This window comes from Natator depressus, chromosome 3 (assembly GCF_965152275.1).
Source record: "Natator depressus isolate rNatDep1 chromosome 3, rNatDep2.hap1, whole genome shotgun sequence".
In the NCBI taxonomy this organism is placed as follows: domain Eukaryota; kingdom Metazoa; phylum Chordata; order Testudines; family Cheloniidae; genus Natator; species Natator depressus.
In genome coordinates, this window is record NC_134236.1 from 23,308,676 (window position 1) to 23,335,958 (window position 27,283).

At 40.9% G+C, this 27,283-nt stretch overlaps 1 protein-coding gene and 1 pseudogene across 6 annotated transcripts in view; one reads left to right on the top strand and one right to left on the bottom strand.

Annotated features, from left to right (window-relative positions):
* Positions 1–27,283, top strand: part of LDAH (lipid droplet associated hydrolase) — a 173,454-nt gene that overhangs the window by 118,425 nt on the left and 27,746 nt on the right. For all 6 annotated transcript variants that reach the window (XM_074947530.1, XM_074947529.1, XM_074947526.1 and 3 more), the window contains one exon: positions 16,680–16,920. In XM_074947530.1, the coding sequence (XP_074803631.1) occupies positions 16,680–16,920 (241 nt within the window). The remainder of the gene's footprint in view (positions 1–16,679; positions 16,921–27,283) is intronic.
* Positions 1,632–2,940, bottom strand: LOC141983779 (uncharacterized; annotated as a pseudogene).

The following is a 27,283-nucleotide window of genomic DNA, read 5'->3' on the forward strand; positions in this document are numbered from 1 at the left end:
CATGCTCATGTCCTTTGCTATGTATATCAGTCTGTATGTGTACCATCTGCACGGAGCAACTGAGCAGGCTCCATCCTGGGACTTCAGGGACCGAGCAGGACTTTACCTGCAATTGCTGCTCTAGGCTACTGTCGCTCAGAACTGACCGTCTCTCTTGTGCTCTGTTTCCCCAACTCCTGCTCTCTCCTGGGCAGCGAGAAGGAGGAGGAAAGCAGCCTGCTTTGGAATGCAGTGCAGTGAGAAATTGGGATGGGTGGCAATGTGTAATGCTTCCCAAGGGTACCCAGAGTTGTTAGGAACCTTGCTACTACCTGCCCTTAGTGTGAGGAAACCTTATCTAGGCCTTCCAGGGATCAGCTCCCTGACTCCACCAGCCGCAGGCAACCCAAGCACTCCTCTCTCAGTCAGCACAGGCTCCGCTGTCCCTCTGCAGGGATAAGCACACTCCAACCCCCAAGTCCTCAGAGCATCCCCCTGGAGTGTCCAGCTCCTGTTCCACTGGACACTCATAGACTTCACAGATTTGCTGTTCCCCAATGGGACACTACACACCAGCTGACCAGTTTCACCTTAGGAGCAGCGCTTCGCCCCACTCACAGCACTTAGATGTATTTATAGTGAAAACAAGTAAAAGTTTATTGAATAAAGAGAAGAGATTTGAAAAGAAACAAGTAGAATTAATGGAAACATTTATATATGATTTGTAGAGCCTAAATTTAACTTACAAGACATTCCCCTGACTTATAAAGATTGGCTCACCCGAAGTGTCTCTCCCAGCATTAAACAGCCAGCCCAGCTGTAATCCTCTGTTCATAAGACATGACAGCTGGCAACTTGTCCCCTCAGTGAAGGATAACTGGGTGTGCACAGGGTGTACCTGTGCACACCCAGATGTAGATCTGACCAGCCACAGTCTTCACTTGTTTTTTCCTGTATGGACCTGACCTAGAGTCTTTGCAATCACTTGATTAGCATTTTGCTTAGATTTAAACAGGAGTTAATTGTGAATATACAATACTCAGTCTACATGTAGCCAGACAGGTAGATAAGTGTCCCTTGCCTGAAAGAAACCTGTTTGTCACGTTCTGGTAACCAGACCCAATTCACGGACCTTAAAACAGTGGTCACCAAACTGTGGGGCGCACCCCGCTGGGTGGGGCCCAGAGGGAGGGGTGGGGAAGAAGAGCCACCTAGTCCAGCTCTGCCCCCACTTCCACTCAGGCCAAGCCCCAGCTCTGGCCCTGGCCTCGGCTCTCGCCTCCGGACCCCAGTCCCCACTCACTGCCGTGGCCCCAGATGCAGCGCCGGCCTCAGCTCCTGGCCCTAGCTCCATGCCCACCCCAGCTCCCGCCTGCAGCTCCTTTGGGGTATGGATAGATTTCATTACCGGTAAGGGTGGATATGACGGAGAAAGTTGGGGACTTCTTCCTTAAGAGCATAATTTTCAGTATATATGTACACAACTCCTTAAATATTATCCATATATGAGTTTTGCAATGATTATGATGACCAGTGTGACACATTCTTACAGGACGCTCTTTGATGAACATTATGTAGAGACCAGAACCAGGAGATCCCTATAGCGCTGTGCCCTCTACCAGCTGGCACCAAGAGGTGGGCTTCGACACACCTTAATTTTCATCATCCGAGTCAGATGCTACCAACAGAAGGTTGATTTTCTTTTTTGGAGCTTTGCGTTCTGTAGTTTCCGCATCATAGTGTTGCTCTTTTTAAGACTTTCGACAGCATGTTCCACACCTCATCCCTCTCCGATTTTGGAAGGCACTTCAGAGTCTTAAACCACCCTAAGTGCTGTAACTATCTTTAGAAATCTGATATTGGTGCCCTCTTTGTGTTTTGTCAAATCTGCAGTGAAAGTGTTCTTAAATCAAACAACATATGCTGGGCTGCCATCCGAGACTGCCGTAACACAAAATATATGGCAGAATGCGGGTAAAACCATGCAGCCGCAGACATACAATTCTTCCCCAAGGAGTTCAGCCACAAATCTGCGGGGCTCAAGTAGCGTTTCTAGCTTTTGCAGGTTTTCAAAGTCCCTACCTGTTGGCACTGATAGATGGTGCTTTTGAAGAGCGAATGTAGCTCTGATAACGACTTTATTTCTAAGCAGGCGCTGAACCATACCCAATGCGGAGTTCCATCTGGTTGAAATCACTTGTCCAAGAGGTTCTTGTTTCTGCCTATTTGCAGCTTGTTGTAATTCTAACTCTGTACTGTTAGCTGGACTGTGTTTGAAATGACCCACATGTTGTCCAAATTTTGCCAGCACATTTTCAAAATCAGTATCACTGAACTATAATGTCTCTCTTCAGTCTGTGTTTCTGTTAAAACAAACTGCAGTGTCAATGCAGCGTCAGCCAGGTGTGCCGTGACTCCAAGATAGCGTTGCTTGCTCAAGGATGTCCAGTGATCACCAGTCAAAGCAACAGCTAGTGCATTTTCTGAAGCTCCAAATTTGTAGTCTGCTCATTGTGATATAGGTCATGTATTTGTGTTGCGATGGGTCCTCGGGAAGGCAAGGTGTATGACTGATTGGAAGATGCAATTTGAATAATATCTCTTAGCCCTCTATCATTTACAATGTTAAGTGGTCTGCAGTCCATAGCTATCCACTTTGCAGTAGCATTGGTTACGGTGTTGTACTTTGTTTGATCCATGGGCGTGCAGCGATCCTGAAACTCTGTAAGCCTACTCTGTCACGATTGGTGGGATTCATTTGCTGTCAATGGGTTTTTTGTAGCACAAGAACTGGAGGCAAAAGCATATTTAGCACATAGGTGGTACTGCAGACTTGAAGTACTTCGATAGTATTGGAACTCAGCTAACGATAACCGTCTTTTTATCCAGAGAACCTTCTGGAAGTTTTTTAAAAATACATTTCCCATTCAAAAGACCTGAACTTTTGCTGCTTTGCTCCATTAACTTTTTCTGATATTTAATCACTCTAGATCATTAGAACACAGTAGAACTGTGCCAATGTCTGTGAAGCAATGAAGTACAGTAAGTGAAGATGGTCAAAACAGAGGCGTGCGATTAACACTTGTTAAAAAGAAGCGTTAATTTGTTTTGTGTTAATCATGTGTGTTGACTGCAATTAATGACTTTCCTAAAAAAACAAAATAATTCTACATTTGGAAGTTGTACTTTCACGATAAGGGGGTTGCAATACAGTACTTGTGTGAGGTGAATTGAAAAATACTGTTTCTTTTGTTTATCTTTTTTACAGTGCAAATATTTGTAATCAAAAATAATATAAAATGACCACTGTACACTTTGTATTCTATATTGTAATTGAAATCAATATATTTGAAAATGTAGAAAAACATCCACAAATATTTATAATGACTGTAAATTGGTATTCTGTTGTTCAACAGTGTGATTAAAACTGCAATTAATTTGATTTTTTTTAATCTAGTTAATTTGTTTTACTTTAATTACTTGAGTTAACTGATTAATTGACAGCCCTAAATATAAGTTAAGCTATATATAAGAACAGCCATGCTTGGTCAGACTGGTTGTCTATCTAACCCTGTATCCCGCTGCCTGACAGTGGCCAGATGCTTCAGAGGGAATGAATAGAATAGGGCAATTTCAGATGATCCATTCCCTGTCATCTAGTCCCCACTTCTGACTGTCAGAGGTTTAGGGATACCTGGAGCATGTGGTTGTGTCCCTGACCACCTTGGCTAATTGCCATTGATGGACCTATCCTCCATGAACTTATCTAATTCTTTTTTGAACCCAGTTGTAATTTTGTCCTTTACAACATCTTATGGCAATGAGTTCCAGAGATTGTGTGTTGTGTGAAGAATTACTTCTTTTTGTTTGTTTTAAATCTTCTGCCTATTAATTTCATTGAGTGACCCCTCATTCTTGTGTTGTGTAAAGGGGTAAATAACACTTCCCTATTCACTATCTCAAAACCATTCCTGATTTTATAGACCTCTATCATATCCCTGTTAGTCATCTCTTTTCCGCCCTTAACAGTCCCAGTCTTTTTAATCTCTCCTCCTATGGAAGCTGTCCCATACCCCTAATCGTTTTTGTTGCATTTCTCTATGCCTTTTCCAATTCTAATACATCTTTTTTGAGATGAGATGACCAGTACTGAACTCAGTATTCAAGGTATAGGCATACCATGGGATTATATAACATCATTATATTTTCTGGTGGATTTTAGATTGATGAGGCATGATTTCCCTTCACAAAAGCCATGTTGACTCTTCCCCAACATACTGTGTTTGCACATCTGATAATTCTGTTCTTTATTGTAGTTTCAACTAATTTGCCTGGTACTGAAGTTAGGCGTACCAACATGCAATTGCCAGGATCACGTCCGGAGCCTTTTTAAAAAATAAGTGTTACATTAGCTATCCTCCAGTCATCTGGCCCAGAGGCTAATTAAAGCAATAAGTTACATACCATAGTTAGTAGTTCTGCAGTTTCATATCTGAGTTCCTTCTGAACTCTTCGGTAAATACAACTGGTCCTGGTGACCTATTACTGTTTAATTGAGCAACTTGTTCCAAAACCTCCTCTACTGACACCTCAGTCTGGGACAGTTCCTCAGATTTATCACCTGAAAAGAATGGATTGGGTGTGGGATCTCTCCCACATCTTCTGCAGTGAAGATCAATGTAAAGAATTGTCATAAACATACAGCTAAGGGTAGCATAAAATCCCTCCTGGGTAGCTGTACTGAATCTTTACCTGTAAGCGGTAAGAAACTTGAAAAACCTAGTTGGCACCTGACCAAAAGGGCCAATGAGGAAAGAAGATACTTTCAAATCTATAGGGGGAGGGTTTGTTTGTGCTCTCTTTGTTCCCTCTCTGGATGGGGAGAGAGAGACCAGGCAGGAAATATATCTCCTGAAAACATACCTGAAATGAGCATCTAAGATTACAAAAATTGTGAGTAATGGCAAGGAAATGCATTAAATTATCTTTTGTTTTAGCTTGTGAATTTTCCCTATGCTAAGAGTGAGTTTTATTCCTGGGTTTTTGGGTTTGTTTTTGTTTTTGTTTTTTTGCAACTTTGAAGCTGATCCTAGAGGGGAATCCTCTGTGTTTAAAATCTTTTTATTACCCTGTAAAAAGTACCTTCCATCCTGATTTTTGCAAGTGTGATTCTTTTACTTTTTTTTTTAAATAAAATTCTTCTTTTAAGAACCTGATTGATTTTCAGTGTCCTAAAACCCAAGGGGTTTGGTCTGTGCTCACATTGTACCAGTTGGTGAGGATATTATTCTCAAGCCTCCCCAGAAAAGGGGGTGAAGGGACTTGGGGGAATATTTTGGGAAAACAGGGACTCCAAGTGACACTTTTCCTGAATCTTTGTCTAAATCACTTGGTGGTGGCAGCAATACCATCCAAGGACAAGGAAAGGATTTGTGCCTTGGGGAAGTTTTAACCTAAGCTGGTAGAAATAAGCTTAGGGGGTCTTTCATGCGGGTCCCCACATCTGTACCCCAGAGTTCAGAGTGGGGAGCGAACCCTGACAAGAATTAATTTAGTTTCTTCTCAATGGCCTTGTCTTCCTTGAGTGCTCCCTTAGCACCTCAATTGCCAATGCCACACTGACTGACTGGTAGACGTCCTGTTTCTGATGCATTTAAAAAAAAATGCTGTTAGTTTGTGTGTTTTTATCTAGTTACTCTTCAGATTCTTTCTTGGCCTGTCTTATACTTTTACACTTGACTTGCCAGAGTTCATACTCCTTTCTATTTTCTTAACTAAGACCTGACTTCCAATTTTTAAAGGATGCCTTTCTGCCTCTAACCACCTCTTTTACTCTGCTGTTTAGCCACGGTGGAATTTTTTTGGTCCCTCCCCCACAAAAACCCCTGCAAGAGTAAAAATAATGCAGGCAGAAGTCCGGCAGCAGGATGGGGGCTACCCAGTTTATTGCACTGAATGCTGCATGTGCAATTACCTTCCTTTTGGGCAGGTGGTGTATGAGTGCACACAGTGCAAACAGCTCATAGGCCTGAGAGACCAAGTACGGGCTCTTGAGGATAGAGTAGCTGAACTGGCATTGGAGGAGGTCAACCAGGCTCTCGGAGAAAGCAGTTGAGGTGGACTCTCTTCCTGATAATGTCTACAGTTAGAAGGATGGTCTTGGACCTTTTGAGGGGAATGCAGGGAAGGGGACTCACGGGTTTCCACGTTTCACAGAAAACCTTAGCACATGCCCACTCATTCACATATAGGGGCTGAGGTTCACCCACACACTGAACCTTGAATCCAAGGCTGGATGTCACACAGCTCCGCATTGGGATCTGTTGCCCTTACTAAATCTAGCCAGCAAAGAATTGTAGGTTTTCATCTGGGTTGGGGGTGAATTGGCTGGGGCCCAGGAGCATCCCTAGGCCTAATACCATATAGCAGACATCTCAGAAATTATCAAGTGTTTTTACATCCAAAACTTACCTGGTAAACTGGGATTATGAGCAATTTGTATGTCAACCACTCTTTATCCTCACCTAAGGGTGGTTTGCTTTTATGCCTTGGTGTTGTACCTGGGGCACAGTTGTTTGAATTAGTGTATATATGTAAAAAGAAAAGGAGTACTTGTGGCACCTTAGAGACTAACCAATTTATTTGAGCATAAGCTTTCGTGAGCTACAGCTCACTTCATCGGATGACCCAACACTCTCACAAATCCTGGGAGACAGGCCAGTCCTTGCCTACAGACAGCCCCCCAACCTGAAGCAAATACTCACTAGCAACCACATACCACACAACAGAACCACTAACCCAGGAACCTATCCTTGCAACAAAGCCCATTGCCAACTGTGCCCACATATCTAATCAGGGGACACCATCACAGGGCCTAATAACATCAGCCACACTATCAGAGGCTCGTTCACCTGCACATCCACCAATGTGATATATGCCATCATGTGCCAGCAATGCCCCTCTGCCATGTACATTGGTCAAACTGGACAGTCTCTACGTAAAAGAATAAATGGACACAAATCAGATGTCAAGAATTATAATATTCATAAACCAGTCGGAGAACACTTCAATCTCTCTGGTCACGCGATTACAGACATGAAAGTTGCAATTCTTCAACAAAAAAACTTCAAATCCAGACTCCAGCGAGAAACTGTTGAATTGAAATTCATTTGCAAATTGGATACAATTAACTTAGGCTTGAATAGAGACTGGGAGAGGCTAAGTCATTATGCAAGGTAACCTATTTCCCCTTGTTTTTTCCTAACCCCCCCTCCTCCTCAGACGTTCTTGTTAAACCCTGGATTTGTGCTGGAAATGGCCCACCTTGATTATCATACACATTGTAAGGAGAGTGATCACTTTAGATAAGCTATTGCCAGCAGGAGAGTGGGGTGGGGGGAGGTATTTTTTCATGCTTTGTGTGTATAAAAGATCTTCTACACTTTCCACAGTATGCATCCGATGAAGTGAGCTGTAGCTCACGAAAGCTTATGCTCAAATAAATTGGTTAGTCTCTAAGGTGCCACAAGTACTCCTTTTCTTTTCGCGAATACAGACTAACACGGCTGTTACTCTGAAACCTGTATATATGTACATTTTAAAAAAATTATTGTCCAGAACTTGTAAATACATTTTCATCTTTGTCTAAGCACTTTACTGTATGCTGCTATACTGCTGTCTTCACACCACTGCTCCCAAGCAGAGTACTGATTTGCTTGCGGGGAGGGAGTTTCTTAAAAATGCATCCAGACAATTAATTGTTGTCTTTTCCTAAACTCCCCAGATGCTAGGAGATAAATTCTGCTTTTGAGAGTGTTTGTGTCTCTCCCGCTGGAGTTGTGTATGGGTGACTTGCAGGGCTCAGAGCCACGCATGAGTACATTTTCACTCTGATCCTGCCAATAGTTAACGCTGAGCACAGGGATCACTATCCTGAGAATTCCTATAACTAATCACGCCAGTAGGCCCTGTGATGAGTCGTGGATTAGTCTCTGAGTTCTGAAAACTGAGTAACGGGGGCAGACTCTTTACTCAAGTGGCACTGGCAAGCATTGCCATCAGCCAGTTAAATACACACAAAGAAGTTTACATTTTCTGGGGAGCAAATATTCCTTAATCCCATTAGAAGAGAGTCAAGTGTATAATTTACAGTTTTGACACTTACTTCCTAACAGTGCATTTCCTGAGAATTGCATAGTCCAACTAGTTAAGCTCACTTGTGAAACAATTTATGCTTTGCATGAGGTCGCTATTCATGTGCCAGTGACTTCCATGGAAAATTCATGCAATGTGCCTCTTTCTGTCACTTACACTAAACCGTTACTCATTAACATAGGTTGCATGCTGTACAATGAGAGATTTGGGAGGGGGAGAATAATGAAAATGAGGAGGATCCAGTACCAAGATGGAAACTGGGCTATTATTAAATGCAAAATATAGAAAATTAAAATTGGATGTATAAAAAACATATGTCCTAAGTGGGAGATTGTCTTGACCCATGTAACAGCACGTACAGGCGGGTTACATTTGGTAACATAAGAATCTATTTGAACTAACCAACTACAAGAATACACACTGGCACTCCTGAACAGTACAACCCTCTTTCCCTCTAAAGTTTGGATTAATTACACAAACATGCGTTTTCTCCTTCAAATTGTTTGCTGACTTTGTACTCTGTCAGTTCCACTTCTTCAGGATTGTGATCTGGTGGTTACAGCAGGGGACTGGGAGCTAGGATGCCTGTGTCTGTATTCCTGACTCTTTCATTTATACAGAAACTACCCTCAAGCAAGTTACTAAACTCCCCTGTACTTCGGTTTATCCATCTGTAAAATAGGTATAATGAGTAAGGATATGATTCTGTCACGGAGGTCATGGATTCTGTGACTTTCCAGGACCTCCGGGACTACTTCTGGGGCAGGACAGGAGCAGCTGTCAGCACCGGGGCTGCCGGAGGAGCAGCCCCCAGGCTGCCAGAACAGCTGGCCAGTGGTCAGCCCTGGGGCCACCAGAGCAGCTGCCGACGGCCAGCCCCGGTGCTGCCAGAGAAGCAGTCCCAGGGCTGAAGCAGCCGCAGAGTTAGGTCAGCACTGCTGGGTTTGGAGCCGTGGCAGGTCTGAAGCAGCTGACGGGGGTCAGCCCTGCTGCTGCCGGAGCAGGAGCCACCAGAGCAGCAGCCAGCGATCAGCCCTGGGGCCACTAGAGCAGCGACCAGTGGCCAGCCCCGGGCCCCCAGGAAAGTGGCTGGGGTTGAGTCAGCCTCCTAGGGGCTGAAGCAGCAGCTCTCAGCCCCTGCCACAGGAGCAGCGGTGGAGCCCTTGTAGTGAAATAATTTTTAAATATTTGTATCGTTGTTCACAAACTTTCCTGGCATCTTTTTTTGTCCTAATTCTGTTGTTCCCTGTCACATAATACTGTGGTTGTATTTATCTAATGTGAAGGTAAATGGCTAGCTAATATAACTAGCAAAATACTGACTTTAAATATACAGTGCAAGGAAAACTCATTTAGAGCATAAAAAATCTTTTTATATTCAGAGAAAATGACAGTATCTCAACAGTTCTCGTGTGTCGATTTCAAATGAGAGTGCAAGTGTTTAAAATATGGACAGAGAGAGCAAACGGAATTGGTGAGTCTAGAAAGTCTTGCTTTGATGAGAGAGAAACATAAGAAAATGTCTGTTTTGTCATGTGCTTTAACTTGGATACCTTCTCTGCACAGCTGTGTTAATAAAGTAGGGTATATTTCTGTGACCCTAGGGATTTTGCCTGCAGGTTCCTGCATGCTGAGTAAAAGAAATGTTGATTAATGTGACACTCTCAAGTCAAATGTGGACTGTAGATTACCGTTAAGTACATCATTATGTTATCTTTGAAAAATGTAGTAGGTTTCACCTGACAGATAATGGCTTTTCCTCTGCCAAGGCAACAGAGGAATAATAAACTAATACATGGGATGAACTAAAATATATCAAAATAAGTGTTATTTTTGACAGACAAACAGCCTTAGGTTTCCACAAATTCTTGAAGGAGTCAGTGATCTATTAAGAATGCTTTCTGAAACTTCCTTACTGTGTTTCTTTCCAGTCTTGTGATTTCAAAGTATGCCTTATTTCTACATGCTAATGTTTTTTTATATGGATCGATGGTGTGTGGCTGCAGATTCTGCATGTGAGTTTTAGTATCGTACTTGGATACCGCTTTACTGAACATGGGTCACTGTAATGGATCAGTTATAAAGAGTAATGGATTGCTTCCTGTTTCTGCCAGCTGATTTGATCTCTAAGTTCATTGTAAACTGTGAGTTACATAACTGGTATGGAATCTGCATCCTACATTCTTATGGTTAACGGTGATTACATTAACTGTTTGTACACCCCAAATAATTTAAAACAGGTTCTTCAGCCAGAGCCAGACAAGCTTCAGAATATTTCTGCGTTAGAAGTGGAAGTGAACCGCAACCGCCATTGATTCTGTCACTAACATAGAGAGAGCCAGCAAGTCATTTCCGAGCCAGTTCCAATTTCTGACAGTATGGGAACCACAGTTTTGTCAATGGACTAGAACATTGCTGTTTTAAAAATGCAGCATCTCTGTGAAATGATATACACAGAGATAACTTGTCCATTTACAGCCAAGATACACAACGGATGAATCCGGATGGGCTTAGAACAGAATTCACCTACTCTGGCAAGTCAGGTTTCTTCTTTGGAAAAAAAAAAAAAGTATCACAACCCTTTTTATCTCTTCAGTATCTGTGTATGTGCTCTCACACTCTTCTCCCTGCCCTCCCTTCTTTATATATGTATAAAAACACACACACATACGTACAATTTTTACCTGGGTGACTGAATTTGCCACCTAAATAAGTGGCCTGATTTCAGATGAGCTGAGCATCCCTAGTTCCCATTGGCTCCCATGGGAGGTGTGGGGAATGTGCACCTCTGATATCACTTGTTTTGGTGCCTAAAGTTAAGTGGCACTCAAGTTTTAAAACACTGGTGTTAACCTATCAGTAGTGCAACTTACCCCTCTGTTTAAAAAAAAAAAAATCAACCTCAACTTCTGATCTCCTCACCAGACCTCTAGAAATTGTAGAAACATCAGTAAAATAAGCCCTTGCATGTGCATGCATGTATGATACTAACCCAGCTAGTGTAACTGTCTGTCAACACCAAGCAGGGTATTATTGACCTCGCCTAGTTTACACTGTAATAAAACTAGAGTGCCTTGTTTTCACTGTGGTTTTTATCTCAGGATAGCTCATGCATGTTAGTTACCCAAAATAAAAAATACACCTTCTTTAGCACTGCAGACAAGCCCAGAGTCTGTCTGTTTCTCTCTCTGGACCAAAAACCTTTTAGATAAAATTCTGTCAGTAAGGAAACTCCATAAAACATTTTGGCTTAGTGAAATGAAGGTTCCAAACAGCTCTGTTTATTTTTTAAGTTGGCATCATCCCTGGTAATTTTTGAAGCTGTTTGCACTTTACCCTCTCCCAGGTAGATTGTACTGTTTGCATTTTACTCTCTCGGAAAGTCAAGCTACAGCAATAGAGAAGCATGTTTTTGTTTATACGTAGTTTACAGGCAGGATCAGTTTTCATTGTTTTAGACCAGTACCCAAACGCTGAGGATAGCAGTTTATACTGAATGATCACATGAAGCCAATTGTACCATTCAAAGTCAGGCATTTATAGACCCTGCCTGAAAAAAACCCTTGAAATTAACCTGTCTGTGTGATATCAAAAAGAGATTTACTGTTCTCTGCCCTGAGGAGTCACTCTTGCCCTTACATATCTAGTTGCCCTATAATCTGTTTTATAAAATCTCTTATTGACCATGTGTCTGAGCTCAGGGATTACATTGTGACCGATAGCATCACTGTATTCATACTCTATCACACACCTGTATTCACATTATTGTAATACTCTTTGTGCAAAACATGCCTCGTGAGGTATCATTTAAAATGAATAACTCACTGATCATCAATATCCTTGCATAATGTATGTACGATATGTGTATTAAGAGTTATGAACATAAGCTGAAATGATGACGAAAAAGTGTTTACCAGACAATTGGGAAGGGGGGTAAACCGGTTTCTCAAAGACAAAGGACAAGCTGATGCCTCTAGCCCAGTGGTTCCCAAACTTTAACAGCCTGTGAACTCCTTTCACTAAAATGTCAAGTCTCACGAACCCCCTCCTAAAAATGAATATTTTCAGGGATTTTCTCCTTTACCTGAGTATAAATTATAAAAGCAGTGATCTTGGAAATATAAAATTTGTTTTATGACATGCTTATTACACACTATTATTAATTATTAATCATTACAGTATTTTTATTACATTATGAAAATGGCAGCAGTCTTCCAAGATCTCACTTTCATAGCTTGTACTGTATCACTTTGAATAAGCCTGTTATAAGACAAGGCTCCTATGTTTCATCAGGGAATATCAGATGTGAAACAGCATGAAGCTATTTAAGAAGCCAGCTCAGAGAGTTCCTCCTACACAAGCATTCAGGTCTTGAGCAGTCCGGGCAAACAACGCAGGTTACAGCAAAACTTAAACTTGTTCTTCATGATAATTTTAAAAACAATACTAGCTGCCTATTTAATTTTAAAAACCACAAAAAATATCCACCTCCCTTTCCATTTCTTATAAGAAGTCTTGAAGTTTAAATCTCCTCAGTGTGATAGATATGCTTGCTTTGATCTGCTTAGCTCTTGGAAGTCCAGGGGCTTCAGGCTGCTGGCCCCATCTGTCCGGGGTCCCAAGGGACAGCTCTGTCCGCCATTAGGGATTCTTTTCCTGAGAACACCCTGTAACATTTCACGAACCCCCAAGGGTTCACAAATCCCAGTTTGGGAACCACTGCTCTAGCCTGGTGCCATCAAAGTTGATTGGCAATAACCTGTCAAGTGTCCATTCTTTGGCAACAAAGCTGGGCAGGAACAGATTGCTCTGCATTCTAGCAAACAACATGGAACCTCTTTCACCACGAGACTCCATGTCTCTGTCCTCACAGCTGGAATGAACTTTATTTAGGGGTAAACCCCAGGAAAATGCATTTCAAAAGGGTGAGTGGACTATAAAACTGAGGGGGCAAAAACACCCCAATCTCTCACTCTCACTCAGTCACCTGAGAAGACAAAGGAACCAGCCCTTTGACTTTGGGGGGAAATCCTGACCTCAGAATTTGGTCAGCCGTATTGTATTGCTGGGAACCTGTGGTAAGGATTTTACCTTGAACCAAGGCAAGCTTGTTAATGTGCTTTGTAGTAGCTAAAACTTATTTTTATTTCTCTTGTTACTCTTTCTGACTTTAATATCTGATACTTGAATTCACTTAACATCCTATCTTCTTTTGTTAATAAACTTGTTTCATATTTTAATCTAAACCAATCCTGTGTTGTGTTTAAACTGAACTGTTTGGGAACTCCAGTTAAAGTAGCGAGCTGTTGAATATTGACCCTTTAGAGAGACAACAGATCTTTAATATCTGAACAGCCCAGAAGAAGGCTGGATAGTGAAGAACACATATTTTTGGAGAAAATTTGGGGTTGGGAGTGTGTTGTGGCCACCTTGTAAGTAGTAATCCAGGCTGGTGGAAGTAAGAGTATGACTGGAGTGTTGCTAACAGGTTCTGGGGTCAGAACTGCTGGGCCAGGACTGTAGCTATACACAGACACTCAGGGTGTGACCAGCATGCAGTCTGGCTGTTTGTGAGTGTCCCAGCTTGGGATATACCACAGCAAAGCATTATCAGGCACCCAGGGCTACAGGACAGGTGGTGACATAACCTCTCACTGGTCTGGATTGCTTCCTGGAATGTGACATACATGTACTTGAAAAGCTATGGACTGATAGTATTAAACACCAGATCTCATAGGCAATGGCAGTGGAAACCTCCCCACACTTCCCTGCTAATGTCAATCTGTTTTGGAGGGACATATGGTGAAATATAATCAGGTTCTATGCCAGTTCATTCCTTGGCCTCCCAGTTCATGCTACCAGCAAGGTTGCCAGTTGCTTCTATTAGTGATATGCACACCACTCAATTAGGAACTGGACTAGGAAATCTGTCCATTTCATATATACCATGAAAGAGCTGACAGATGGCAAAAACTTGCAGTTGCTATCAAGATTTATGTTGGACACCAGAAGGTGAAAGGATCTGCATCCTACTACCAATCCGTTGAACCATCCAGGTCTTTGAGCCTTAGCTATTTAAGTGAGAAGTTGATGGTGAACGCATACAGCAGGCTGGCTGGGAACAAAAACAGATAGAAAAATCTGTATTTAAAATTTCACATAACTTACTTTTAATTTGCAAGTGCATGTGTCATTTCTAGTGTTGAAACAGTTATTTTTCAGTTATTTAGTTATTTTAGTAGCATAAAAAGTATTTATATCTTTTCTTCTAAGTAGATTCTACTTGTGTAAATGTAGTATTCTGTATATAGTGTGAGATGTGTTCTTGACACTTTAAAATATCATAAGCATAGTAGATGTTAGATATTTGCATTCTGATTAGTTGCAGTAAGTATACATTCAAAATAAAGGTAAATGTATACTCCAATGCAGAATCTGCGTGGAACAGAAGCAGCATATTACTCCTATGAATATTTGTACCAACACAATAAGAATTTAAATCATCATTTATATTTTTGTCAGTTTTATCCTCATGTTATCTGCAAGTAAGTTAAAATTGAACTGTGCCTTTAAACAAATCTGGGATTCTGGATGCTAGCAGAGAGCTAATGAACAGTTGATGAGTGGTTGAGAAATACATATATTTTAAAGCTCTCTTTGTATTATGTGCAGAACACACACAAAAAGAAAAAGAAATGTGCCCTTAAATACCTCATAGCTCCATCTTTTAAACTTGATACAGTACAATTTTTTAAAAATATATATATCAGTAGCAGCACAGTACAGGAGAGAAAGGGACATAACTGCTTTCTAGGTTTTTCCTTCTCTTGTGTCTAAGCTTTAGCAACTTCTCTCAAAGCAGCTAATCCTGTATCTATAAACTGTAATGGCATAGGATTAATGTGTGGCTGAGAACATGGGTCAAATCTGCTTTAGATCACAAGAGTTTGAGTTCAGCGCCTAGCTGAAATATCACAAAACTACCACATAATTTAGTACAAGTTGCATTCCTATACGCCAGCTGTTGGTTGCCTTTAATAAAAAGAGGCCCAGGATTGATTTTTCACTGAGAATATATTTTCCTTTGTCTGAAATCAAGGTAGTCTCAGCTGAAAAAGTGTAGGGAGTCTTAAAATGTTTGTGCCTTCGACATAAATAACCCTTTCAAAGTCCTATCTTAAATATAGTAGAGAAAATATATTGTAAGCTATTACTGGCATTTTCCATATTTCTTTTGTTACCTTATAAGGCCCTGATCCTGCAAGTTACTCTGCATGGCTGGACCACCAAGCCATAAATGAAGTCAGTGGGTCTCCACGTAGGCTAGGCATCCGCCCTTGCAGAGCAGTTTGCAGGATCTAGGTCTAATAGACTGGGAAGATAATTAATTTAAAAGCAAAATCCCAGCCTAAATCATACAATATGTGGAATAATTAAAAGAATCCTTGGAAAGCTGGACAGTCTGATAACTGGGCAGAAGTAACTGTTTGCCTCTTCTGCATTTATGCAGAATACGTTGTGAAACACAGCAAGTCTCCTAATTACCTAGCACTTTAATGGCCATAATATCTTTGGCTTAGTCTGCCTTGTTCATACTACTACCAGCTATTGCAACTGTGTATCTTTACAGGTATTTCCTAAATGAAAGCTCGTGTGATAGTCCAAGGCACTTGTAGAGGGAGTAACATCTCATAATAGATTTCTATCATATATTCTCTAAGAATATTTATACAATCTCCTCAATAAAATAGAATTTAAAAATAGGCATAAGTTAAATGTTTCCACTTAATGGTTGGTTCATATTATTTTTTCTCTTTAGTTTGAGATCAGAGTGTTTTCAGTCCCTATGAGCTAAAATCACCATGCAGCTTAAAGATACATATGTTACAGTACAATATTGTGGCCTGTATTATGCAACATTCTACAGTGGAGTCCTGGGCCATGACCATTGCTGTTAGGTGCTATTTATTGGTAATACTAATAAATAACTATAATAATCTTGTTTTAACTGTAGTCATAGCCACACTTTACTATGGTTTGATCAACCTTTCTGTAGTTGCACTACCCACTGAAAAGACCATGATGTGATAGCTATGATTTTGAAAAATCAGTTCTCTCCCGTAGGAAACAATCAAATAAAATTATGAGAATAAAAAACCTGCATAGACACACAAAAAAAGACTTTTCCTGTGTACTGCCCTCTTGTGGTATCACCGTCATCTCTACGTAACAATTGACTATGTTCAAAGCATTGGGCACTCACTTCTAAATTGTACTTTGAGCCCGATCTGGCACCATGCTGAGTACCTCCAAGTCCCACTAAAGTCAATGGGAGTTGAGTCCTCTCAGTATCTTGCAGAATCAGGCCCTTATTTGCTCCCTCCAAAAAAATTGGCATTTCATGTAGCACATAAATATCTTTGCAAGTTAATAGTGCATCTGACAAGCTTCACTTTACTTAAAAATAAGCCTCATTAAAAAAAAATCTCTCTTCCAGAATTTGATACGGTGCTAGAGGACTTTCCTGACAGTCTCTTTCTGTACAGGTTCTCCGCTCTGTGCTGCTGTTTCCAACAATAGAGCGCATGGCTCAGTCCCCGCAAGGCAAGCTCCTGACACCTGTGCTGTGCAAGCTTCGGTACGTTCTGTACATGCCAGTCTACCTGCTGTCATTTCTCCCGGAAAGAGTCAAAACTTCCATGGTGCGGTTTGTGCTGCGAGGATTGAAATGTCCTGATGAAGCTTCAATAGTTACCTCCCTAAATCTCTTCAGTGTGGATTGTGTTGGTGAGCAGAATATTTTTTTTTACTATATCTACTTTTTATCCAACTGCTTCAACAAACAAGTGACCTAGCATGCTGTATAGGGCATCAAATGAACTTGATGTTAAAACAGGAACAAATCTCTGAACAAATTTTAAAGAGAGGCAGGATTTGTATGTGTCCTGAAGTCCTTTTCTCTTCTCAAGTTAAGAATTCTGGACAGGATACAGGGAAATTTGAACCTGGTCATAAAACAGTGCTCTGAATTGATCTATAAAATGATCCACAATATTTGGAGTTTTAAGGACCTTTTCAGAACCGGGGAGTGAATGAAGTGTTTGGATGTCTTGAAAAATTATTTTCTTAAACGGAGACTGTTAGGTTAAACATTATATTTTACCCAAAATATATTTTAAAAGAATATCTTTACCTGTACTATTAACACCATACATTATTAAAAAGAATGCATTTTAAAATATAATTTACTTTACACCTTTTGAGTTTTTGTTTACTTTTTTCACTTCACGCAGTTTGGACAATGAACATTTGGACATTTGACACTAATGGTCAATTTTTTTCTTTCTGGCTGTAATTAACATTACAAAGTCCTTAACGGGGTGCTATTAAATGCAGAAAAGAAAATCCTGCTGACATTTACACACATAAGTAACTTTACACCCATGAGGAATTTCTTTGATGCTTTACACATATGAATTTTAAAATTCTCCAAAGAAAGACAGAAAATCAAAATTCTTCATATGTTGTGGCATACTATAAAATAAAATAAAATGCATATATAAACTTTATACATCTTCTGTGGACAAAAGCAGATTTCAGGTAGGGAATTATTCACCCAAATTCTGCTGAGAATTCCAAAATGAAAATCAAAGCATATTGTGGTGTTTTCCACATTATTTCAATACATTAACGCTTGAAAACACTTTGATATAAAAGCTGACATGCGGTGATCAAAAGAAGTGAATTTTGATTTTGTTATAGTAATCTTTTAGAGACATTCTTATCTGACACCTAGACTTCCCAGTGTGGCTTGCCTTCTAAGAGATTGTTTAGACCCCAGTGCTGCAAAGAGCTGTACCAGGGTAGACCGAGTCCCACTGCAGTGCAACTCTGTGCAGGTGGAAGAGTCTGCACTCGATCATCATTCGCAGGATCACGGCCTTAGATCGTAAAGTGTTCGGACAGGGAATGTCTTTGTTGTCTGTTCTGGACAGTGCTAAATGCATTGTCCTCAACAACAAATTGTAATATATAGTCCCAAGTAAGCAGTTAAATAAATCAAGTTATAGGGGAATGGGAGTACAGTACTTGGAACCTCACAGAATTAGGCTCAGAGTTACTAAACATTGTTCTCTAGGTAAGGGGCATGTCATCTTTTACAGGAGTTATTATCAGCATAGGAAGTAAATATAAGATCACAGTATATTTTTGTGTTCCTTCCCTCAGTACCCCAGCCGTGGCAAGAACTCAATTCTAGGATGCGAACATCTCTGTATTACAGTAGTTTACATCGTGCTAAGTACACTAGTTGCTTTAATTTATCTAACATCTTCCCATGCAAAGAGACGATTCAGATATAAGCAGCCAAGGATGTCCAACCTTATAGCTTTAAGACATGCTCGTCAGCTGGTGTAAAATTGGTGTCACTCCGTTCACTTTATTGATTTAAACCAGCTGTGGGTGTGGTCCTCTGAAGCCAGTCTTGCAAACCCTTACGTAAGTGGGTCTTACTCATGTGACTGTTCAGTGGGCCGCATCACGCCATCCATTTTTAAGCAGAATTCCCCATTGATTTCAGCAGTTTGGAAACTGATGGCACTATGTGGCCCACTGACTTCAAAGGAACTACACGCATAGGTTACCGCTACCCGAACAAGTTCGGTTTTACAGGATCAAACCCGTAGGTCTTTTTTGTAGGTTCACAAGCAGGAAAGAAAAAAGGACCATAGCTTGGTCATCAGTTCAGCAAAAAAATATTTAGCTCAGCAATCTGGCCTATTTAAATCCTGTTGTATGTAACTACTCATCTGTAAACTAGTGTAGCATATGAAACTGTCATAAATGTTGTTCTGATCGACTCCCCTGTCCTTTTAATAGCTATTAAATATGATTCAAAAATGTTCTGAAAATGAATTTGTTTCTCCTCTCCAGGAAGTTTGTGTCGACTCATTAAAAATACACATATTACCTTTGGCACGTACATCTGTTGAATTACTGCAATTGCAATAAAAGCTATGATTAAGGGCAAGAAAAAATGGTAAAAGTTTCCTTAAAAGTAATGTGTCCATTAAAACAAACTAACCTGCCAGGGATTTGTTACCACATCCAAAGCTTAGTCACAACAATGTGTTTTCTCTCCGCTGAAAGGAAATGAGATTTATAAAACTTAATTATAACAAGACTTTGAGTTCCGATCCTGTTTTCACTAAAGTCAGGAGTAAATCTCCTTTCAGAGGGAGCAGAAAGAGGTCCTTAATGAGGAGAGTCAACCAAAAAGAGGAGTATATGAAGACAGGAAGATTGCGTTTCTTTTTGCCCACCCCACTACTGATTGAAAATATATTTGCTTCTACATGTGATCTAAAACAACATGTTGTTGCTGCTGTTGTTACTATTTATTTATTTATTATTTAGGAACCCCACTCAAAGATCAGGACCCCATTGTGTTAGGCATTGTACTGACAAATAGGGATAACAAAACGATAGTCCCCGCCCCAGGGCGCTTACAATGTACGTGCAGACAGGAGACAGCAAGAGGACAAACAGACAAATGGGCAGAGGGAGGGTGGGAGAACAAGATAACAAAATAATGTACCTATAAAGATGCAATCTACAATCCTGAAAGCAGTTTGCTAAAGACTGACTCCAAATAATCAGAGACTTACAATGAAGTATTTTTGAGGAAAGGCATTTGAAGCGAAAATGTTATAAACTGCAAACTCATTTTAGGATTTGGAACCAAGTGTTTCAGACCTGCACTAATGAAGAGACAGAAAAAATGTTACAGTACTAAGTATGGGACTTTATTGGCCTTGCCATTATCTGAAACATAGACAATCATTAGGTTAGCAAGTAAAAATTAATTTTTAAATTCTCCTATCTAATAAAAATAATGATAATATAAAACTTGCCTTTTTCTTCAGTACTGGAACATTTATGTCACTTTAATGTTTTGAAATCTGAAAACATTTCTTCTGTGACATGGAAGTATGGGGTTTATGGTGACAGTAAACCACTCTATCTACATGGGACAGGATTTATTGTCCACTAGTTTGACTGGCAAACTTCCTCCATTTGTTTCTGTAAAATTTCCACAAAAGCACAGACATTACATAATGGGTAAACACTGCAAGGCTTTTTAGAGAGGCAGGCTTGTAGGTCAGAGGTTAACGTCTGGATGACAGCAAAGATACAGATAAGCACAATAGGAAGAAAAACCTCCAAATGGCCCATATGCCCGGTCATCCTTTGTGATCTTGAACCTGTGACTTCTCTTGAGGAATCTCCCTGTTTGTTTAACCTGTTTACAGGCCAGGGGAGTAGCTAAAATCTGGGGAGGGGATAGTTTGCTTTATGGGGTTTGGAAAGGATGGGGAGGAGTGAAAAAATCATAACTTGGAAAACAGCATTTGAAATTGTTTTAAAACATCATAAAAATGAAGAGTGGAGACAATAATCTTCCTTTCACTATATTCTAGAGGGCTGTGAGAGGATATAAAATGACATCGAAATATGCTAAGCCACAGAGTTTAGATCCAAATCAAAACTTCTCCGAAGTTTGGAGCTTTCTGGATCCGGGATTTGGGTTTGGCTCATTAGAAGGTAAAATTTGTCAAAAGTGTCGTAGGGCTTGGCTACACTTATATTTTATAGCGCTCTAACTTGCTGGCTGAGGGGGGTGAAAAATCACCCCCCTGAGTGCAGCACGTCAGTGCGCTTTAAAGCGCTAGTGTAGACAGTATCCAAGCGCTGGGAGGCGCACTCCCAGCACTCGGAGCTAATCCCCTCGTGGAGGTGGATGACCAGGAGCGCGACCACACTCGCACTTCAAAGCACTCCCGCAGGAGCGCTTCTGTGACAGCACTTTGAAGTTTCCAGTGTAGCCATGCCCTTAGGCACTTGAAGGTAGTTAGGCAATTAGGTTGTTTTGAGAATTTTACCTCTGGGGACAATTGGGACGTTTGAGTCTGGATCTGGGAAAGTTTGGGAATGCTCAGATCCCAGGTTTTGTTTTTGATCCATCTCTCCCTTTAAAACAAAGAGACATTAAATAATGGCATATTATCTACAGATGGTTCATTTTGTTGCATTCAGCAGAAAACAACATGTTGTGATTATTCGGGAAAGCTTTACCTTTATTGCCAGTTAGGAAAGCAGAACATTTAGTGGTTAGAGAGGATTAGCTATCAGGACTCCTGGGTTCTAACTGCAGCTCTGCCACTGACTTGCTGTCTTACCTGAAGGAGTCATTTCCCCTCTCTGCCTCAGTTTCCTTATATATAAAATGGGAAGCTTCCTTGCTGGTAATGTTGGAGCATTTTGAAATTAAAACATTACAGAAGTGCTAATTGAATGACAGCATCCAGTTCAGCCTACCACACAAGAGCATTGTGAAAACTATTCAAAACGATTTAACACCCACCTTCCCCAGACCTTTTATTAATTTTAAATGTTTTAGAAAGTATATTAGGCCGTTCATTTACAAGTCTGTCATTTTACGTGATGAAATACAAATACTTTCCCCTGCAATTCTCAATGACAGTTTTCAGACTCAGGAACCTAAAATTAGGCACCTAAATTATATTACTTTGAGGCTTTACCTTTGCTTTAAAATGAAGACAGTAGCATTTACAGAATGTATTTGCTTGCATTGAAATGACAGTCTTAACTCCTAAAAGATTACGGGCAAAATCATTAGCTTGTAAATGGGCACCGCTACACTGAAGTGCACTGATCTGCCCGTAACAGTCTGGAAACTAAAATCCTCTGTACAGTTACAAGGGTGTTGGCTGCCGTGTTCTGCTAATGCCTTTCACCTTTATTCAAGGAAATAGTTTTCCTGTGATGATGGTGGTGGTGGTGGTGATGGTGTTATTATTCATTACATTAGGGCCTAGAGCCCCGATCACGATCAAGGTCTGATTGTGCTAGGCTCCGTACGGACACATAATAAGAAACCATCCTGGCCACAAACAGACAAGACAAAGAATAAGGAGGGGAATCAGAAGCACAGAGAAGTACAGTGAGTCACCCAAGGTCACACAGCAGGGCAGTTTCTTCGGATAATACTGTAAGCCTTAAATAACCCATTCCAGTATTATAATGGAGAAACCTTTCCAAAATTTGCATTTGCCTTGATAGCCAGAGATTCTGAATTTTAAAGGTAAAATTTAGTTACATGTCAAGTCAGTGAAATCAGCATCTTGCCTGCATGATTAGAAAGTTACATCTGTATAGCATGAACCAGATTGTTACAGCTGTACAGTAGGAACCAGTGTGGCCATGGAGAGAGGTCTCCTCCCTCTTTCCCTTCCACCCTAGTGCACTCACGCAAGTGCTAGCCACCGTGGCAACCCTCAGGTTTCTCTAAGGGCAGGTCTACACTTACGATGGTGTGTAGAGTACAGACACTGCACATCCAGCTAGCGTAGGGAAAGGCCCTGGTAGAGGGAGGCAATTAGGGAAAGGCTCTGGCAGTGGGGACCTGCCAGTCTTTCACTGCTGTGTGTAGCACACACCACAGTGTGGACGCAGCCTGCCTTTTGCTTCTGTATATAACTACATGTACTCTGCATGCCACAGATCTTAGTGTAGTGTTGGAGCTGATGCTAGACAAATGGGACAGGAAAGTCTCAGAGTGGCACAGTATCTGATCTCCCTCTCTTCTTACCTTCTGACTAATGGGAGTTAGGAAAGAACTTTCCTTAGGAGCAGGTTATTCCATACCTGCCTACTGCAAGGTGTCTTAAACTTTTCCCCTAAATCTGCTGCTACCGAATACTGTCAAGAGACAGGACACTGGACTAGGTGGTCCACTGGGCTGACCCAGAACGGCAAATCCTATTCTCCTTTGCTCCTGCAGTCACAGAGCTTCCACCAGCCCTTCTGTGCTACCACAGCTGAGTCTCATACGGCATGACATTTTAAATTATTATTGTAATATGTATTTTTGCGAGGCACTTAAGAGAGTGTTTCCTTACCTGTGGAAATACAGTAATATTTTATCACCTGCCTTCCAGGAAAAGGGGCCAAAGAATAACAGCCTTTCATATTTTCATGCTTCCTCTGCTACTGTTTATTTTCCTGTGCGATGCCTGACTAAAATGTTTGCTTAATGTTGTCAGACAACTCACCTTCCCAAGACAGCACTTAAACACGGACGGAAAAATCCCACATCTGCTTTATTCTCTCTGTGAGTGAACTAAAGTTTCCCCAATTTAGGAATAGGATGCTCATATTAAGTTATTGGAGGAAGGTGAATGACTTTTATATATTTACAGTCCTATTTATTTTTTTAAGTCACTCTGCTTTCTAAATGTACCCCACTTCCAAAAGAAAGAGAGATAAAAGTTTAACAAGGGCATTTTATTACTTGTAAAAGCTTTTATTTTCCAACAGATGTCCTGTGCATATATATATATATATATATATATATATATATATATATATAATACTGTCAGTTTTATTCCCATCATAAATATTACTCATAGGTCTTGAATGTTTTGAGAATGGGCCTGTTGATAATGTCCAAGAAGTACACAGCACAGTTTGGGATTTGTTTGGGGGTTTGTGTATTCACCCTTGCTTGGGTGTCATCCCTGGGAGCTGAGTTAATTTGACAAACTTGTGATGAGTCGGGCGATACACTGCTAACAGACTGGAAGTGGGAGAAGAAAAACCTGCAGCATGGAGGAGGTGCTGAAAATAGGTATCTGCTGGTTAATTGCTAGCAGCTGTGGTCACTTTGTATGTTAGACAGTAGCAGTAGTGACAGTCATCTGCATAGTGGGGCTTTGTTCATTTTGAACCTGACCCAAAGCCCACTGAATTCAGTGGAGAAACTCACATTGATTTCAACAGGCTTTGGAACAGGCCTTTTCCTGTGCCTCTCTCAGTTCCACGAGGATACGTCTAAAATAGAGTTTGTGGTCATGTTGTAACTTGAGTTAATTAATTGGCAATTAACTTGATTTAGATAATGGCTTTGTAACAGCTTTAGGTAACAGCTTTGACAGTAGACACTCCACAAATGTTTTCTCCAGGGCACAAACATGTACCGCTTATTTTAGGGTAAAATGGTTCCAACAAAGCTAACAACACTCAGGGGTAAACCACAAACACCTGTGTCCTGGAGTAAACATTTGTGGGAGTATCTGGATGAGCATTTATAAAGGCGCTACCTTACTCGAGTTAAATACTGGATAATTGCAACAGGTCCCCAGATTCTAGTCTAGATGTACCTCTAGTGACACGTTAAAAGAGTATTTAAGCCAGCCTTGCCATATGTCATGAGTGTAGTTTTGGAAGGGTGATTTCAGTTACTGCTAATTGCAACGATCAGGTGAACAGGTATTTGAAGACAGCAGTACCAAGCCGTCACTAGAATTGTGTTGTATGTAAGGCGATCGGGGGTGGGGGTTCAACGCTACAGAACATGGGAGTGAAATCAGCCCAAGCTGACTCAGGGAGGTGTAGGTTCACTTTCCCATGCTAATTAAATCCACTGTGCCTGAGTGGGAATTCACCTCCTCTGAAAGCAAATGGTGGTCCAAGTGCTGCCCTCCATCATGGTCCATCATGAGGAAGGGTGAACTTTAGGCCGTGATCCACAAAAGCATTGAGATTGACTTCAATGGAGCTACTCACATGCTGAAATAGTTGGGTAGAATGGGGCCTTGATTCCCATCAGAGCGCTGGCAGGAGCCTCTGCATGGAGCTGCTAAATTAGAACACACTATGCCCATCCTACTTTGTAGCCAGCCCTACCGCCTTTTGAGGTCCTTTCTGTGTCCTTCCTACACAGAAAGTGAGGTTGTAGTTGCTTTCCACTATTAAAACCTGGACCCTCTACCAGAATTTCCATCATCAGGGCCGTCTTGCAGAGTATGCGAGAGTTTGAACTGGAGGTGAGTTTGATTGGTTAAGACTCAGATCTCTCCATCAGTTGAAGTCAATGGGAGTTGAATCCAAGTAACTCAGAGCAGGCATAAGAGCAGAGATATTTCAATTTCCGTCACACACCCCACACAGGCGGTGCATGCCGCAATGCACAAAGCAAATGAATTTTTTTCTCGCTCCCTGACAAGGCATCCATTGTTTGTTAAAGCACCTGGATATAGTTGTTGAATAATGTTTTGTTTGTTGTTGCCTTCAGCCCTGCTGTGCTTTTTTCGAGTGCTCCCGGCTAACTTTCGGGTACAGTTGTGGTCTTGCTGTAACTTTAATATCGAGCAGATTGGAGAAGACGTTTATATTAAATGCAGTTATTATGCGGGTTGGGGGGGTTATTGTTATTATTATTCTACACTAATTAAACTGGTTTCATTTGAGACCCATGTGTAAACCAGCAAGGAAGCCAAAGCAAACGTTTACATCATGTAAATCTCCAAACATCAACATTTTGTTTTTACTTTTATTTTTTTCTCACATTCCTACTTCAGTCATCCCTGGTACTAAACAGTTCCTTCTGTTTGATGCTTTAAACAGTAAATTATACAAAATTTCCAAGATTGCTGTTGGCAATAATTACAGATAGAAAATATGTTTTCCCCTTAGGAAATTACACTGCTGTTTGGTATTATTATTTCTTACCACTGTGTTCTGAGCTTTTCTAAGGAATGACAGAGATTGCTTCCTTGGGAGCAAAGGATAAACTGGAAAGGAAACTAGTGTTACACTCCTCTGAAGAACCTTACAATAAGATGGGCAACTTACCAGGAAAAAATGTGACCAGATGGTAGTACATTCCCCGAGGAAAACATATTTTCAAAGGCTAAATCTACTCCTTGCAGGTCATTTCAATTTGACATGGAAACTCAACCTAAATTTGATTAATTACATTGTAATTTGGCTAATACTGTCTCAGTAGTGAGAGGACGTTTAAGAGACAAGCAAACGGTAATATGCAGATAAGCTACAAAGTACAAATGAGCAAGGGGTCTTTTGTTTCCACCCCTTTGGAAATAATTTTCATACTTCGGACTCTAATCTTTTTTTTTCTTTCTCAGGGAAAGTGTGGCCAACAATCCAGTGCTTATGAGCAACTTGGTGTTACACAGTTATGGAATCCAGAGACAAACTGTAAACTCTTTGGGGCAGAGATTGGATTTAGCACAGTGGGGCCAGAATCCTGGTTGGCGCCTCTGCACACACTCTGAATACAAAGAATTCATAATTACAATAAGACCCAGTCCATCTCCAAGCCATTGCAGGATTTTCCACTTTTGTACATTTTCTAGCATATTGTTCATTCTACCTTTAAATATGCCAGATGTTGGGAAGTACACTTTCAAGAACTTAGTTATTGAAACATATTTCTTGTAGAGTTTGCAACAATCTGGTATTATGAAATGATCACGTGGTCAGTCAACCTTAGTAAGGGAGGCTAAGAACTTTTGAGAGGGCTCTGCGGGCATCCCCTTTATGACATTAGACTTGAATAGGAATGTATCATTGCAGACTTCCATGTACGTAGTACTGCCAGCACCTTAGGACTATGGGGCCCTGATCGTGATTGGTGCCCTTGTACACTACTTTAATACAAAAAATAATACATATGAATGAAGTAGCTCCTCCCACCATACACAATCAATTATCCTCCACTTCATGTCAGCCCTTCCCCTCTCCCTAGTTCCTACTGGCTTCTGCAGAAGGCCGTTCAGTCAGTACTGATCACTATCTGTCTCTAAGGTGATACCATACATCTATTACTGTAGTGCCTGGGAGCCCCAGTTATGGGCCAGGACCCCATTGTGCTAAGCGCTGTACAAACTGTGCTAAGCTGCAGAGAACAGCTGCTAAACATCAAGAAGTGATCATATTGACCCAATAGGTTTAGACCCAGAAAACTAGGTCTAGCCACTCTTGTAAATCTTTACCTGGTGGGATAGAAATTATATTATTTTCCCCCCCACCCAAGTTGGGTCTCTTGTAACTCCGTAGACTGGCCCAGGAAAGACGGGGACTCTCATTTTGTCTAGGTTGGTGGAACATACAATGCCTCACAAGATATTGCTGACAAATTAGTTCAGAGTGGGTTGGTCATGGATGAATGTGAATTTCTCATGCTGACTGGTACAGCATTGAGTTGCTAGGAACAGGGAAATTGCCAGACTGGATCAGACCAAGGGTCCATCTAGTCGAGTATCTT